Source organism: Labrus mixtus, chromosome 21 (genome assembly GCF_963584025.1).
Source record: "Labrus mixtus chromosome 21, fLabMix1.1, whole genome shotgun sequence".
NCBI classification, from domain to species: domain Eukaryota; kingdom Metazoa; phylum Chordata; class Actinopteri; order Labriformes; family Labridae; genus Labrus; species Labrus mixtus.
The window spans coordinates 17,116,137-17,133,571 of NC_083632.1; the positions used below are offsets into that span (position 1 = coordinate 17,116,137).

Below are 17,435 nucleotides of genomic sequence, written 5' to 3' on the forward strand. Positions count from 1 at the left end.
TATTTAAGTTGCAGGATTTCCGGTCTCTCGCTCTGCTCTCTCATTGTGAGCTCTGACCTGTGGTGGAGCACTCTGGCTCAGCCCCTGCCTTTCTTAAGGGCACCTCGGCAGTGCTCAGGAAGTAAACTGGCACCTCTTCAGCTACCTGGATCAATTTCCAGATTTGGTCTGCACCGGGACTTGAACTGGCGACCCTCCAGGTCTCAACCCGAGTCCCTCCAGACTGAGCTACTGCTGCACCCATGAGCCATTACAGCCTGTGTTTGGTCTGCTGGTCGAGAGTAAATCTACTGAAGTCGTTCAGACCCTTTTAATTATTAAGTCTAGGCTTAAAAAAACCTTTATTCCCCTTTACACTCGTACGGCTAGCAGACTCTACTTTATATTGTAACATATAAAATAAATCCTAAATCCCTTTATAGACTCATAACAACACTGGTGTCCTGGTCTGTCTATTGAAGTGCTGACTGTAGATCATTCAGACATACAGTACAGCAGCGTTGTGACCTCCAGATTGCTCATCTGATTCAGCACTCTGTGCACACTGCTGATTACTGACTGAATCTTTGCTGCTTCTTAAGAAGATTTGAATCAATAAATTCACTGAAATGATTCAACTCACAAAGATTTTCTCTGGTGGAGTGCTGTTTAAATAATACTCATGATGGCATGTTGCCTTGAGCTCAGCAGTTCTTCAGAAATCGAATATAATATAAACTGTCAAACTTAAAGTGCTTTGATTTGTACAAATAGAACAAAAACATTCTGTTCCAAGTGCAGTTCAATCATATAGCACTACTGCACCTTGTGTAATCCATGATTGTGTTGAGCCTGTGAGCGATAGTAAACACGGTGCAGTCCTCAAACTGGGTTCGAATGGTCGACTGGATGAGATCATCTGTCTCCAGGTCGATGGCAGCTGTCGCTTCATCCAGGATGAGGATTCTCGTCTTCCTCAGGAGAGCTCGAGCCAAACACACCAGCTGCCTCTGGCCCACACTGTAGAATAAAACATGAGCGCACAATGCATCAAACACGGCGGCACAGAGAGACTTTCCTTTGTCTACTGCTTCTAATAAGCCAAAAAAAAAAAAAAAAAAGGATGAGTCCCAACGCTGCAGACCTGAGGTTCTCTCCTCCCTCTGCACACTCCAGCTCCAGTTTGGCCGGCTGGTTGCTCACAAACTTGTGAAGGTGAGAATGCTCCAGAGCTTTCCACACCTCTTCGTCCTTGTATTTCTCAAAAGGGTCCAGGTTCATCCTCAGTGTGCCTGAGAACAGGACTGGCTCCTGTGAAAAAAACAAAAAAAGACAAATACTTTGAAGATGTTTAAAGATAACAGACAGACCGAATACATCACTTTCATTTTTTTGTTATTACGCTTTGGAAGATCGAAAATAGTTTTAGAAGACTACAGTTATTTCCAGAAGACAATAAGACAAAATCTGCATTCTGTTTTTTCTTGGTTTCATTCATTCAGTCTGAAAATACTGGAAATTGCCCAACAGGAATACAATATATTTTTAAATTAGCTTATATAACCCTTTTTCTCATCTTCTGACAACTCAAAGGGCATTTACATCAATGTCACACCTACCCATTCACAAACTGATGGCAGTGGTTGCTAAGTAGTGAGACCATCAAAATTAACTAATCTCATTCATACACTGCCAAAGCAGCAGGAGCAATTCGTCTTAAGTGTCTTGCCAAGGACACATTGGACATGTTGCTGCAGGAGCTGGGGATCGAACTCTCGACCTTCCGGTTGAGAGACGACCGACTCTACCAACTGAGCCACAGCCGCCCCAAAATGACACTATTCCAACGTCATTTTCTTCTTTTCTAAAAATGAATCTTTTATTATTTTAGCTCTAAAATGTAATTAGTTTTCAAGGTTGGAAGAGAGATAACAACCCCTGCCTGAAACACAATGTGCTAAATGCTAGTTTGAAAGAATGATACTGTAGTGGTTATACTGGTACGGACCTGCAGTGCTAGTTCAACCAGTCAGCTATTCATCATCTGTGTGTGTGTGTGTGTGTGTGTGTGTGTGTGTGTGTGTGTGTGTGTGTGTGTGTGTGTGTGTGTGTGTGTGTGTGTGTGTGTGTACCTGTGGAATGATGGTGAGTTTCGACCTCAGGTCATGCAGGCCGATCTCAGATATCTTCACCTCGTCGATGGTGATCTCTCCGCCAGCAGCTTCAAGCAACCTGAAGAGGCAGAGAGTCATGGAGGACTTTCCTGCTCCTGTACGACCTACGATACCAATCTATTGAGAGGAACACAGCTGTGATTAGAGAAGCCATCCTGCTGACCTTTTCTTTTTTTAATCCTTATTGATCGATTCAACACAACCTCCCCCCCCCCCCCCACCTTCTCCCCTCCTTTGACGTTCAGAGTGAGCTTCTTCAGGACCAGGTCCAGTCCCTCTCTGTATCGAACGCTGTAGTCCTGGAACTCCACGTTCCCCTTCTGGGGCCATTCAGGCGGGGGCTTCTTGTCCTCCACCTCCCAGGGGGCCTGTGAACACAAACTCAGCACTTTGGACTAGGAAAACCTTCTGAACAACTCATTAGCCTACTACTTGGATTCTAGAGCGACTGATTTGTTTATCACTCTGAAAACTTGAAGAGTCAGGAGCAGAACTGCCAAACATTTATTTCACCTCTGAGACACCATGGATGATCCAAACAAAAGTTTTCACTAACAACTATAGCAGCTTAGAAAGACGCACGCTAAGATTTGAGACAAAAATACGACATTCATCCAAATTTTTTTTTCAAGTTTCTGCAGATCAGAAACTACATGTTTAAGACACAAAACTCTCTAACCCTTCACTCTCTCACCTCTATAGAAAAGTTAGCAGTGAACCATCACTCCACGAGTGGTCAGATTTCCTCGCTTTTACAAGATAGCTATGGACAGCTCCAAGGAGTCCTTGGAAAGTAAAAGACTTGAGTGGTGTGAGGATATAAATGATGAGATCACTGTCGAGGATTGGCAAGAGATCTGCTTTAATGCTCAATCCATAAATCCCTGTTTTAAACATCGCCAGTATAAGTGGATAACGAGACAATATATATCACAGACCCTGTTAAATAACCCCAGTGTTTCCTCTACCATTATATTTGGGGGGGGCGGCCCCAATATAAAAAAAAATTTAAGATTTATTTTTGTGCTTTTTGTGTCTTTATTGTAGGGATAGGACAGTGGATAGAGTCGGAAATCAGGGAAAGAAGTCATTTAAAGATACCATTCCGATAGAAAAGGACATCTGTCATTAAAAGTAACACATGAATACCAAGATTCCTTCAAGTGTTTGTGTCGTCGTGTCGCTGTGTTGGCGTGTCGGCTTGTCCCCACCCCCCCAACGCTGTAAACCTAGGGGAAACACTGAACCCCGATCTCTGCTGCAAATGTGGAGCAAAGGGCACACTTTTTCATTGTCTCTGGGTCTGCCCACTTATCCACGCATTCTGGGTAGAGGTTTTGGACATTCTTTTTTTTTTTTTGAAGATTTATTTTTAGGCTTTTTTTTGCCTTTATTGGAGAGATAGGACAGTGGATAGAGTGGGAAATCAGCAAGAGAGAGAGTGGGGAATGACATGCGGGAAAGGGGCCACCTGGACCGCCCGCTTCCATACATGGGTCACACGCACTAACCACTGAGCCACTAGCGCCCCGGTTTTGGACATTCTTTCACACGTAACTCCTATAAAGTAAACAGTGTGCCCGAAGATATGTATCTTTGGAATTTTCGCTACAAACTGTAAACTGAGCAATACGGACAAGAAATTGTTTATTTTCTGTTTACTTCAAAAGAAACATACTATAGCCGTGTTTTGGAAATCAGTTAACAGACCAAACCTATAGAAGTGGCTCGAAGGATTACTACACAGTCTTACCTTAGATAACCTTACTATGGTAATTAAGGGAAAACATTCTAAGTTGAAGAAAATATGGGGTGCTTTTATGGAATTTATAAAAGGGAAAAAGTATGTAGATGCCTGTTTGCCTCGATTAATATAATTTATGTGTGTTTTTCTTACTTTCCTCATTATATTGTTGTCCTTGAGGAATCCAACTTATTTCAAAATGGTTTGATGTCGAAGCCTGGTATTGTACCTTGTCGTGAATGTTCTTGAGTGCATCTTAATTGTAGGTTTGTCTGTATATCTGTGTAGTTTTTGTTATATTGAAAGTGTAATGTAATATTGAAAATCTCAATAAACACACTTGTTTGAAAAAAAAGAGGCACGCTGAGACGGCTCTCTGAGAAAGTACACTGTGTACAGTACTAACCCCCTGTTTGTCTTATGTAACAGAGGGGCCCTGGCTGGCACCAGGTGATCCAACGTTTCTGGAGCTGGTTATGGTTTATAGGTCTGGTGTTTGTTCGAGAACACGTCTTGGCAGCAGGCTAGTTCATTAGAATGTGGGTAAATTCCTACCTTTTAATTGCAGCACAAAGCCAACACTATTAAAAGTTTGAATGCAAACACATGCACAACTCGACTTGAGTTTCTTTGACATATTAGAAAAGGAGAGGTCACACCTTGAATGTTCATACACACGTATAAAGTGGCAGATACCTCAGTCTTGGTCTCAGAGTACTCTTTCACTCTCTCCACTGCTACTATGTTGTTCTCCAGATCTGAACACATTCGTACCATCCAGTTCAGAGACATGGTAACCTGCGAAGAAAAATATAATAATACACCTTTAAATGATCTTGAAATATAGAATCGCCATCATTCTGAACACTGCTGTGTGAGATGTAGTAGTGAGTGCTTGAGAACATTAGTAGTCAATGCAAAGAGGTCTTCATAGTTAGCTTAAAGTGACATGTTTAGAATCTATGACAAAACAATGTAATCTGGAGGCAATGATAGATGATCAACATTGTAAGCTAAAAGGATTAAACACACACACATATTGTGTAAAATACACTTCACCATGTTTTTCAAACACTAATATGTGTCCCTAGTCTTTCTAGAAACCCCCCAATGATAAGAAAAGTCCATCCTCTCTGTCTTTTGACCGCTCCACTTTTCAGAAAATGTGTGCTCAAACAGGCCGTTTGGAGATTTTCCCTTTATGACATCACAAAGGGCAGTAACCCCTCCCCCAAGTGGGTGACACTCCCACAGTTAGGTGTTTCTCACAGGCATGTTTCTCTCACTTTCATAGATCATAGAGGGGTTTATAGGCATGATCAAATACAGGATCAGAGTGGAGTTAGAACAAAAAACTTCACAGACATGTTTTTGTGGAGCTCTGAGACTTATTTAAACTGATTGAAAAGGAGGATAATATGTGACCTTTAACTGTTAAAATAAATATTATTATTGTTCTAAATCCACTCTGATCATGTATTTGATCATGTCTATAAACCCCTCTATTTCAGCCCTGCTCAGAACAGGCTGTTTCTGTGTCTGTACCTTTAAATGTAAATGAGCTGTTTGACCACGCCCCTCTGGAAGGGCTTGGGTGGCTCTGGCTTTCTCGTTCCATGCCCTATTGTTTACGGTGAGAAGGCAGACTCAGAGGGCAGAACAAACACCTAGCTGTGAGAGTGTCACCCACCTGGGGGAGGGGCTACTGCCCTTTGTGATGTCATGAAGGTAAAATCTCTTAACGGCCTGTTTGAGCACACAGAGGAAGGACTTTTCTCATAATGAGGGGGTTTGTAGACAGACTAGAGACACATATTAGTGCTAGAAAAGCATAGTTAGCTGTACTTTGCATAAATGACCTTTAAAACAATAATAACAACTTTCTATATCACCTTTAAAAACACAGGCTTACAAAGTGTTTTGATGTACAAGCTAACGTAACTAGATCAGTGTTTAAAACATTGTAAAAATTATTTAAAGGAGTTAAAAAGTTTGCTATTAGTAAAAAAAAAGATTAAAAAGTGTTGCATTAAACAATCCAAACGAGTTCAAACAGGTTGCTTTAAAAATTGATAGTTGTTTTAACTTCTAATACAGTAATATGATCCATTGCTTTTGTATCACAGTGACTTAATGCCACCAATTTCAAAATAAAAGTCATTAATGCTAACTTGCACATGTACACCATGTTTAGTAATAAACTTCACCATCATTTAAATAATTTGCCGTGACTTCTAAAAGGTAGCTGAGCTGCTGTATGATGTCACATATTATAGAGCAGTGTTTTTTTGTGTACCTGTAGAGCGTAGGACACGGACAGACCCACAATGCCGGGGTTTAGATTCTCCTTCCCTGTCACAGCAAACAGAGCAGCAAACAGCACTATGCAGTTCCCAATGAACTCGATACGCACGCCGAGCCACCTGAACAACACGGCGTTACAGTTAGAAGAAGTCAGACATCATGTAGAACAAATTAACCGATTTTTATACTGTGATACTGGTCAGGATAAATAAGTCAGGTCACAGCTGTGCTTTGAAGATTATAAACACCTGCGGCGACAGCTGTGCTCCATTGTTGAACTGTTTTCATTTCTCTTTCTTTGTATTCAGCCACTGGTCTGATAAAACTGGCACTTTAAAGTAGCATTAGCTGCAGAATGTATTTTGTCGACATGAGCTGAATGTGAAACACAGTCAGTCAAACTTTGCATCTTCAAGTTGTGACAGATACAACATGTAGACGGCATCATGACGTGACACGAGATCAACTGTTTGTATCTATTGTTTATATTTCAGGGGCCACAGAGAAATTTGTGTTATGAATTGATTACAAGAAATAAAAAAAAATGGAGAAATGTGACCTTAAGGGGAAATGTGGAGCCACATCGTTTATTTAGCCTTTAAAATGTGTAGATGACACTAATGGGATAAGCATTTACTAGAAATCCTGCATAATGGAATTATGCTTTTAAAACACTTTTTTTTGCTTATTTTGATTATCATATAGCATACCCATTAACCCATTAACTCATGATTATACCACTCATCTGCATTTTCTATCCATCTATTTTGGCATTTCATGCCTTTCTTAAAGAGACAGGACATTAGATAGGGTCGGACATCAGGAGAGCGAGAGAGAGAGTGGGGAATGACATTCCCCACAAAAAAAAGGAGCCACAGGTGGGATTTGAACCCTGGCCGCCCGCTTTGTGGACTACAGCCTCCATACATGGAGTGCACAAACTAAACACTAGTCCACCTGCTCCCTCACTCATTTTCATTTTGAAATATGACCGACTTCTGTTATGACATCTAGAGTCAGAAGAAGCTGATATTTGGACCATGAGAATACCTTTTAAACCTTATATTTAAATTAGGTATGATATATGTTTTATATAAGATATGTATCAGATACTTCTTGTCGTGGATCAGTGACCACCTGGTGTCCTGTCACATTCATAGGAGAACAAGAAAATAAGATTTGACTGCAACTGACCTTCATGTAAGCACAAAAACAATTATTTGTGAATTTTTAATTTCAGTTTTTGTGGATGAAGAGAATTCTCTTCCCATAGAATCAGGCTAGTTTGCACATAGCTGAGCTACACAGCTAACACCATAACTGAACAGATATTGATTTAATCTCCCCACCTGACTTGCAACATGAAGTTATCAAGCTCTTTTATTTATGCAGAGGCCTTATCCATCTCACCAGTGGATGTGAACAGAAGGATGAAAGACGACACAAAGTGTTCTGCTGAGCTGAAACAGGAAACTTACCTGTTGGACACTATACCAGGGTAGTAACTCTTTTGGTTGTCATCCACTTTCATATCACTCATCAGAACAAAGGCAGAGTGTCTGCCATAGGCTCGGATTACACTAGAGCCAGTGACGGTCTCAGAGAAATGGGAGTATATAGGAGAGCGGCTGACTGACTCCAGACGCTTTAGCTGCCGAGACGTGGCAACATAAAATCTCTACAGGGTTCCGGGGGTGGGGGGGTGGGGGGAGAAACAAACACAAACATTACAACTGAACAAGTTCTCACAGGTGCAAAATGATATTGAAAACATAATAATGATGCACACAGATGACCACGCACACGCACACACACACACACACACACACACACACACACACACACACACACGCTGTCGCATGCAGAGAAAGCCTGTGCAAAACAAAACACCTGCAGTCCTCATCTGAGCATTTGATAGGATGCCAGATAATCTTACATAAGCTCCTCAGAGGTGGTAAGTTCAAAGTCTGCATGTAAATGAGCTCTCCTGTATGTTACCTCCAACACTGAAGACTGCATCCAACCTCATACATCGAAGTACCAACCGAAGGCAGAGAACCAGAAATCCCCTGTTACAAAATTAACGTCCATTCATAGACAACAAAAATGAGTGAAGGCAAAAAGCACCACCGTGAGTCGAACTGCAGGTGTTTTGTTTTATCACGTATTTGAACATTTAAAATGTAATGTTTAGTCTAAAACATAAATGCAATTATTTTTCAAATGTTAAAATCATCATTTTCAGTATTTACATTTGTAATCGTATTAATATAGTGAGTGATTTTTGTTGTTGTTATGGTTTGCAGTATTTTAACATGTTCAATGAAAGAAAAGCCCATTTGGAAGGAAAGATGACGGACAGCTGATGCAGCAAAGAGACAGGCCATGCAGGAGAGACGCCATGACAAAGACACAGAGAAGACGTTTAGAATCAGTGAAGCTAGTCTGAGTCATGAGGAGGTCCAGTTAGTGTTATTATTGAAGGTGATGAGCACACAGATGGTCAACGCCCCATGAATTTGATTGACTTGAAAGGCTTTCTGCTCTTTTCTCTCAGTGATTCGTTATTGATGATTTCAGGTCGAGCCTCTTTGTTTAGGAATCAGATGAATAAGTGCAAGACTGTTTAGAAAGTGATTTTAGGACATGAGACTCTTTCATTATTCGAGAGTTCTTCATGATCTCAGAGGCTAAAGCTAAAGTAAGCTAGCAGCCTTTAGCTAACGCTGGCTAACCTTGAAATCCTAAACACTCAACGGTAAGCTAGTCCTGCCTTTTAACGCCATTTTGAGTATTGTTTTAAAAATACTCTGACATAGAAATCTCAATATTGTATTTAAGCTTCAATCCTGCTTTATATGTTGTCTGTCTCAGTTATTGTTGAGTAGACTTCCAGTATATGAAATGTTTCACTGATTGAAACAGGTTATATTCTCAAGTGACAGTGGTCTTAACTAAATGCAGTTTATTTAGGATGAGTCTGACGACTTAAAAAAAAAAAAGAAAAAAGTGTCTAATCCAGAGCAGCACAGAGATGTCCAGACTTGTAAATCCCTCATATGAGTCACGCTCCAAAGATACTAGACCCCTTCCTGTTCCTCAAACAGCATTTCTGGACAAAAATCAATAAATAAAGAAGAAGAAGGCTCAAGCTAAAGTTGAAACAACTGTGATGGCTCTTTTTCTTCTTCACAATTTGATGTTTGTTTTCACAGGCTGATTTGTACGGAGGCCCTGAAGGCCCAAAAAGTAAAAAAAAAACAAAAAAAAAACATCTTGTTCGCACAACATAAATATCTTGTGTGCAATAGATAATACAATTTTTATTTTATTATGTTGGACCTCAGGGTCTCGGTATATTTGTATCCCTTGCAACAAAGTGAAATGAGTGGAGATCAGACAGCAGTTATATGCTGACTGTACCCTCTGGAGGTCTGCTGAAGGAGTGTGGTTTTAATCACCTTGTAGTGAATTATCAAACCTGAATCTATGATAGGCATTAATCCACCTTCATACGACCACTTCCTGGTCACCTACAGTCAGTCATAAGCTCTTTATCTCTCTTTATATATAAGAGGAACCAGTGGAAAAACAACCACAACCCGTTGGTCTTAGAGCTAGTCAGAGTCTAAAATTCTGCACCATGAAAACAACTAGCTGTTCATTTGCAGAATCTTTGCCTGATTGTTTCAAATTCAAATCATTAATGGTTAAAGTAAATAAAAAATGTAATGGTTAACACTGCACACAGCTTCATTAATAACAGCTTTCAGGCAGAGCCACATCATGTCAGGAATACTTCAGTTATTAACCCTCAGTGGGCAGATTTGACTGCAACAGAAGTTCATTCTGACACTCAAGATCTGAATGGATCTGAAAGTAAACTTAAAGAGAGACTAAATAGATAAACAGATGAATTCTGCCTGCAGAGCAGCCGTGCCTCTCTTGATTGATGTTGCATACATGTATCATGAATTCAAATTTAATTTATGTCCATCTTTCATTTCTAATTAAATCTTAAAGGTGCACTATGTAGTTTTGGTAGAGAAATGTCAAAGTTGGAGAAATTTACAGTTTCTGTGGTATATGTTCATAACTCTATACACAAAGTGTCCTCAGATCCTCAAATTTGGTCCCTGTAACACAGTTTGAAGATAAAATGCTACGCGAGAAGTTGTGGTGGGGGGCCCGCAACAGTGAAACCGAAACTCTCCTGGCAGCTTTTTATCTCCAAACAGTGTTCCAGGAACCCATTTTTTCCTTTGAATAAAGTTTGTGTATTGAATTCAGAAAATATAGCATGAAAGTGTTCCGCTTTTCCAAATTTAAAATTTCACTACCAAATCTACAAAGTGCACCTTTAACATAGTTTTGGTGTTGAATCGGCGGTTTGCTGACTAGAGCTTCCACAGTCTTAGACTAAAGTCTGATCAGTGGGTCAGTAAGACCTCAGCCAGCTATGACTACTGACTAGCAGAGACCAAACTACACTGCAGCTACAGCACTAGAGCAGTGATCAACACTCCAACAACATGCAACAGTCTACCAGCACACACACTCAACACTCGCAGACATGCATGTTGTATTAATGAGTTAGCAGACTTGTTTCCTATTTACCTGAACCCACCAATAGAACACCATTAATGGGGCTATGACTATGAGGAACATTGGGGTGAGGGCAGAGCATATGAGCAGCACATTCAGTGTGTACCAGAAAGTGCGCATCCATATGTCAATATTGTCTGGGATGTGGGAGTCTATAGCATCCACGTCTTTGCTGAAGCGGTTTAGTAACCGCCCAGTGGGGGTGCTCTCGAAGAAGGTCTGCGGAGCTCGCAGGACCCCCTGAAGCATGTTGAAGTGCATGAGCTTGGCTGCCTGCAGCATACTGTAGCCCCGGCACAACAGGCAGTTAACCAACAACAGCACACCTGTGAGGAGATGGGTGGAGGGGAGGGGGAGGGATCAAGTGTGACAACAAAACAACACCTGCGTTAAATTGATAAGGACCCATTCCTGATGTCTAATGAAACAGCAGCTTCTGCTACAGATACATATTTCATATTGTGTGTCTGTGTGTGTGTGTGTGTGTGACAAATGAACTGTTTGTGAAAACCCAGATTGCTGCAAGTGGCAGAAAACATTTTGGACATGTCTCCTTACACTCCCAATTGTGTGTAAAAAAAAGAAAAAGAAGCTGCCTGGGTGACATGTAAGCCACCTGTGTGTCTTAGCTTTTAAAAACCAAGTGGTAGCCTTCATTCATCCTCTCAGAATATTTCCTCCAGAAGGACGTTTCAAGGTTGGGTATGACATGATTCGATATATCTTCTTGTAATTTCAACTGTTTGAATCCCTCCTCCCTCCAGTGGCAGCAAACCATGAAAATGATTTATACCAGCAGTAGCACTCAGAAAACGACACTTAACTACTGGTCAGCAGAAACCAGTGATACAAATACAATACTATGTACAACTACAATAACTGAAATGAACACGAGTCAGCACCTTCAGACGGATAAAGATGTGACATGAACTTCTCAGGGGGAAGCAGCCTTGCCATCATTAGAAAATGACTGGAAGTACAAAAGACTTTCCTGCAAACAGCAGGAGACTTTTCCACACACCATGAGTGGAAGAAAGTGCTTGCAATCTGCAAGGTCTCAGATTGCAGGCACTTAAGGGCTTCAGACCTAAGGAGTGGCCTTGAGCCTTCCAATGATCCCTTTCAATCACCACACCCTGAAATTGAAGGAGGCTCGCAGACGGATGCTAAACTCTCCGGTTCAGCCTTGGACAAAGTTCATTCTTACAGGTTGCTGCACAGATCCTGGTTAAACAGGCTGGGGAGTGTGGAAAACCACATGCTTGATGGCCACCTGGTAGAGGTCATCACAGGGTCGTCCTTTGATTTGCTAATCCAACTCGTGAAGCAAGAGAGCTAACAAAGGGAGTATAGCTAATGTATATAGAGCACGCCTTGGCAAAGGGGCGGTGAGGACATCCAGTGACAGTAGAGTCCTGTTCCACAGGAAACTCAAAGCCTGCCATATCAAAGGAAGTCTAACTCACTCACCCTGAGCTTCCCTTTGAGACTTCAGTCATCTTGTCCATCCTTAATAGGTGATATGAAAATCAAAAACTGCCTGCATACACATCTGAATATATATTTTGTTATGCAGAACATATTTCAATCACTTTCCTTGTTCATGTTGACACTGTGCAGCATGCTGTTATTAAAGGTGCCTGTGTGGGTTTGACTAAGAACTGACTTTGTGTATGATGTATTTTTGGGTGCCCGGCCTTATAATTCCAGTACAGACAAAACGTATGATAGTTGGAGTAAAAACTCTGACCTAGCCACAGGTCACAGAACCATAAACTGCTCACCTGAATTTCAGAGCAAGAATTGTGACTTGCCTCAGGACACAAACAGAACTTTTAGACATTTAGCAGCTAGCTAAAGACCATCTGTAGGCTCCTCACTAGCTTTAATCTGATGCTTAAGGACATCCGATCGCACTCTGTGCATACAATCAGGACAACACACACCAAATAACACAGAATGGGCTTTCCTCCCTGGACTTGCAGACAAACACACTCAGGCTACCACATGGTATTTCTAGCTGCGACAAACAGGTTGCCTTCATGTACACACATTCCTTTGTTGATATGAGATCACAACTTAATCCAACCATAAGGAGATTTATCCAGATTGTTTACTAGCACTGGCAGCCAGGACGAAAAGGCAGAAAAACTACCAGAGTGGTGTACTACGGAGCAAGTCCGCCAAAGACTTCTCTTTCGTCAGCAGGCTCAACACCACTTTGACTCAAATAAAAAGAAGATGATTCATTAGTAATCATATGAAAAATGGTTGACCTTCATTAACATGTATTCACACAAATCCATCGTTTGGCATCCAAACACCAGTCCTCTTTTGTTCCTGAAGTTTAAATCTGTAAACCTCATTTCAAGACATGTTTAAAGGAAGAATGAGCCACATTTTACACATAAATATGGCAGAAACCAAGTATATCCTCTGAAAATGTCTCTCTGAGTCAGCTGTATTTGTGTCGGAGCCGTGTTTACATCATGTTTACATGGACTGGACGGCCGACTCCTCCCCTTGCATATAAAATCTGTTTTAGTCAAGGACTAGAGAAATGAAGAAGAATGTACTCACTGCTTATTTGAATGTCACATAAGTGTTTTTAGATCACGGTCATACTGTGTCACAATATATGCAATGTGAAGCTAAGAGCTAACTAAACAGCGCTAACATAAACCTGCTAACACAACAATACAGGACACGGGTGATTGCAGCTCGAGCTGAGGACACTTTTGTCTGCCGCTTGCACGTAATGTCGGCAAACAGCCGTTTGTTTTGGTTTCATGCTGGTGCTCAAGGGCAACATCTACTGGATCAAAAAGTCGCACATTCTTCCTTTAAGGGTTAAAAATAAGGCATGAAGGATGTAGTGATAGTATTATTCCTAACGAAAGAGAACGTGCCTAACTCATTATTATTTCAAAAAGACTGCAGTAGACAACATATTATTGTACAGGTGTTACTCTGCGTCACTGCAAAACACCTCTGATTATGATCTGATTTGAAATGGTTAAATTAAATGTGTATATCTATAAAGAACATATACTGTTTGAGGGAGTTCAAAAGAGAAAAATTAGAAGAAGTCTGAGATTTGTTTAAAGACCCACAGAGATTCTTCATCTAACCAGCAAACAACTTGTTTTCTATTCAACCCCCCACACCCCCTCCCCTCCCCACCGGATTGCTGATGGACGGTCTACCTCCCCCCACCCCCTTGCTCTCTATCCCTCTTCCTGCATCTTATCCCATCTCTCCCCCTATCCCTTTCCAAGCCCGGCGCAGTCTAGGCCTGTGAAGACTGTTTCGTCATGAGCCGGGGATCCGGCCGAAGATTTCTGCCTTTTAATAAGGCAGTTTTTTCTTTTTTCTTTTTTTTTTTTTTTTTTTTTTTTCTTACCACTGTAACTTTTGCTGCTTTGCTAAAGTGCTCATGATGGATAGGCCGGATCTTTGTAACATAGCAATAAGTAAGGTCCTTTACCTGCTTTTTGTAACATAACAATGAGTAAGGTCTTTTTACCTGCTCTTTTGTAATGTTAACAGACAAAGAGGAAGGTATTTTACCTGCTTCTTGTAAAGTGTCTCGAGATAACACTTGTTATGAGTTGACGCTATACAAATAAAAGTTGATTGATTGATTGATTGATATTTCAGTACCTGCTGGAATCAAGGCACCCTGCAGTTAAATACACTGGACTGTGATTAAGACCATTCAAGAAAGGCGTGTGTTGTTTTAACAACCGTCCTCCACTAGAGGGAGTTTACACATCACTAAAGACTGAGGAGAATGACTTTTGGTACCCAACAGTCCTGTTGTATACATGTTGAGACTGGCTGTGTTGCTCAACGTGATAGTGTGCCTGACTTATAGAGTGTGTGTGTGTGTGTGTGTGTGTGTGTGTGTGTGCGTGTGTGTGTGTGTGTGTGCAGAAAGGTTTGGAAGCAGGCTGCGGGCAGGACAGGCTGCGGAGAGAGCAAAGTAAATTCATGATTTATATAAACATGACTGCAGAGGCTCATCATGGACAACATATCAGGCTGCAGAGGGACAAAAGGCAAAACTGGAAGGTTAAAAAAAAGCTGCTGTGCCAGCATGCTTGTGGCATGCCATTCCAGGAAGAGGAACAGAGGAAAAACGTCGAAAGACAAGGAGGAACAGAGAGCGACATTTAGCACTTGAACAACGTAATCCTGGGTACCTGGACGAAGACGTATATGAAAGTCAGGGGTGCTATGACAACAGCAAAGATGGGTGTGCTGGAAACTATAACTATCATGGTGGAGAGAGAAACGAAGACAGTGCCCAGTAACATGAGCACAGTGGCTGGAAGAGCTTCGTCTATGATGTAGATGTCCTTGGAGAAGCGGTTGATGATGCGTCCTATAGGCGTGGTATCAAAGAAAGACTGTGGTGTGTGAAATTTGTTGTCGAGCAGATTATAATGCAGCTTCCTGGCTGCACCGATGTTCCCCATGGCTAGTGTGAAGGAAGAGATCATGACCAGGATACCTAGGAGGAACCAGAGGAGGTGAAATGGATGGGGGGGAAAAATTATTGGAGGAAGGTTTTAAATGTGGAATGAAGAAGCAATGGAATTATGTGTAGACATCAACAGCGTCTATCCTGAAGGTAAAGCTGTAAAGGTTTAGAAGAAGAACAGCTGTTAAACAATATGCTACACATCTACAACCTCAGAGCATTCAATCAACAGAGAAGGACCAGAAAAGAACAACGCACACTACTTGTTACACACAGATGTAATGTGTTCATGCTCTGTAAACCCAAAGCATCTCTTCAATGACTAAACTCCACAAAAAGAAAACATCTTACTTGCTGCAAAGCAAATATCTCAAAATATTTAGAATGAAACGAAAAGCAACATAAAAGGTTGTAGGTGGAAGCTGGATTTTGGCACCATGGAGTTCACATTCCTGACAGGGTTCATTAACAACTGTAGCACCATGATGTGGCAACACATTAAAACACAGTTTGAACGTCTTTGCAAAGAGCAGCTTTAAGTTAAAGTGTTGATATGAAATAGCGTGTGCATAACAATGGCTGGTGTTTAAATTGACAGGATGCTTCATTCAGTTCTTATTGTGTGCAGTGATTCTTACCTTGTGCAATGCCAAGCGCTGCGTACACCCCCACCCTCAGATGAATATTTTCCTGAGTCTGATTTCTTGCGGCGTCATTGGTCCACTGGCTGAGCCAGACGTTCGCTCCGATGGCCGCCCCGCTCTGACAGCAGTACAGGAAACAGATGAACACTGACAGGAGAGGTCCCACTGCCTTTGCATACTCCAGGTACACCTTGGATTTTACCTGGTAAAGATCACACAGTGTGAGCTCATACAGCCTCAGGGACAAAGGATTCATAATGACTACAGTGCTTTTATAATATAGATATTCATCATTTGTTACTTTACTCTTTGACATCAAATAACAGTAATATAGAGAGATGTTGCAATAACCTGCAGATAAAAAAGACAGAATTCTTTTTCTATTACAGCCGCCGAGTCTTTACTGAGATTCATGGTACATTCAGGTCAACATGCCTTGCTCTGTCTTCAAGCATGAAGCATATTATATTGGTCTGAATATAATTTGTGTTTTTCTTCTTCCCTGAAACATATCTGAAAAAAGTGAAATTGTCTTATATTCAGGGTCTAGACTTTTAAAAGTGGTGATCGTATAATCAGTGGGAGGGTTATATAATCAGGGGTTCGTCATATAATCAGGAGAATGTCATATTCTTAATGAGTTTTTATTGGAAAGGTGATGTTGTTCAGTTTATGAGGACAGGTTTTGCATGTGTCTTATTGAATACCTCCCTAAGTTCTGTCTGAAGACTAAATAATGACTTAAGTATTGAAAACTAATGAACATAGACTGATAGAGTATGTCTAACATGTCACCAGGACCTAGAACTTAAAGGGAGGGTTGGTAACTTTCAAAAACTAGCATGTTTTTGAAAGTAGCATTACTTCAGTGTTTTGAGTGTGGGCTTGTGCACGCAAGAGGTAGAGAACGAGCAGGTAGACAGGGAGGCGTGATTGGCTCATCAGATTGGTACCTCGTGGCAGACACTGGTCAAAGTTTTTACATGTGTTCAACTGCTACAGATGATGGATTTTCTTTGTTCCTTTTTCAGAGCTCATGAGTTATTAATTTCTATCAGGACCTAAAGACAATTTCAACCAAAATCTTAAAAAATGTATCTGGAGAAAATTACCAACCCTGCCTTTAATTAAGACCCATATTCTTAGTTTGTAGGTTGAGGATTCTATTTCTGTGTCAAACTTGAAAAAATCCTAGTATATAAATGACCATGTGTCGGTCTGAAAATAAAGACGATGAAAGATTTACATGAAAATAAACAATGACAGTTTAGAGTGATTTTAAGGACTGACCCTGCCTGTTTCTGCCTTCTCTGCCTGGATGAGTTTCTCCCCATCGTGTGGTTTCCTCTTCTCTTGTAGCTCATATTGTTTGCTCTGCCTGCAAGTCTGCCTTCTCACCGAGCGGCATCTGGGGTTCTCTCCATCTGCTGAAATCACACTGATCTGCCTGTAATGAAAGAAAAACATAAATACAATGAGTGGCATGTTGTCGGAAGGCG

The 17,435-nt window shown here is 41.1% G+C and overlaps 1 protein-coding gene across 2 annotated transcripts in view; it reads right to left on the reverse strand.

Moving 5' to 3' along the window:
* The window catches only part of abcc3 (ATP-binding cassette, sub-family C (CFTR/MRP), member 3), a 62,094-nt gene that overhangs the window by 1,953 nt on the left and 42,706 nt on the right, over positions 1-17,435 (reverse strand). Inside the window, exons 21-30 of one of the 2 annotated variants that reach the window (XM_061028959.1) lie at positions 17,227-17,383; positions 15,931-16,138; positions 10,819-11,132; positions 7,680-7,879; positions 6,194-6,320; positions 4,594-4,695; positions 2,375-2,521; positions 2,112-2,270; positions 1,124-1,290; positions 805-999 (exon numbers count right to left, since the gene is read on the reverse strand). In XM_061028959.1, the coding sequence (XP_060884942.1) occupies positions 805-999; positions 1,124-1,290; positions 2,112-2,270; positions 2,375-2,521; positions 4,594-4,695; positions 6,194-6,320; positions 7,680-7,879; positions 10,819-11,132; positions 15,931-16,138; positions 17,227-17,383 (1,776 nt within the window). Of the gene's footprint in view, positions 1-804; positions 1,000-1,123; positions 1,291-2,111; positions 2,271-2,374; positions 2,522-4,593; positions 4,696-6,193; positions 6,321-7,679; positions 7,880-10,818; positions 11,133-15,011; positions 15,323-15,930; positions 16,139-17,226; positions 17,384-17,435 lie in introns of both variants that reach the window. The other variant, XM_061028960.1, reaches the window with a different exon arrangement.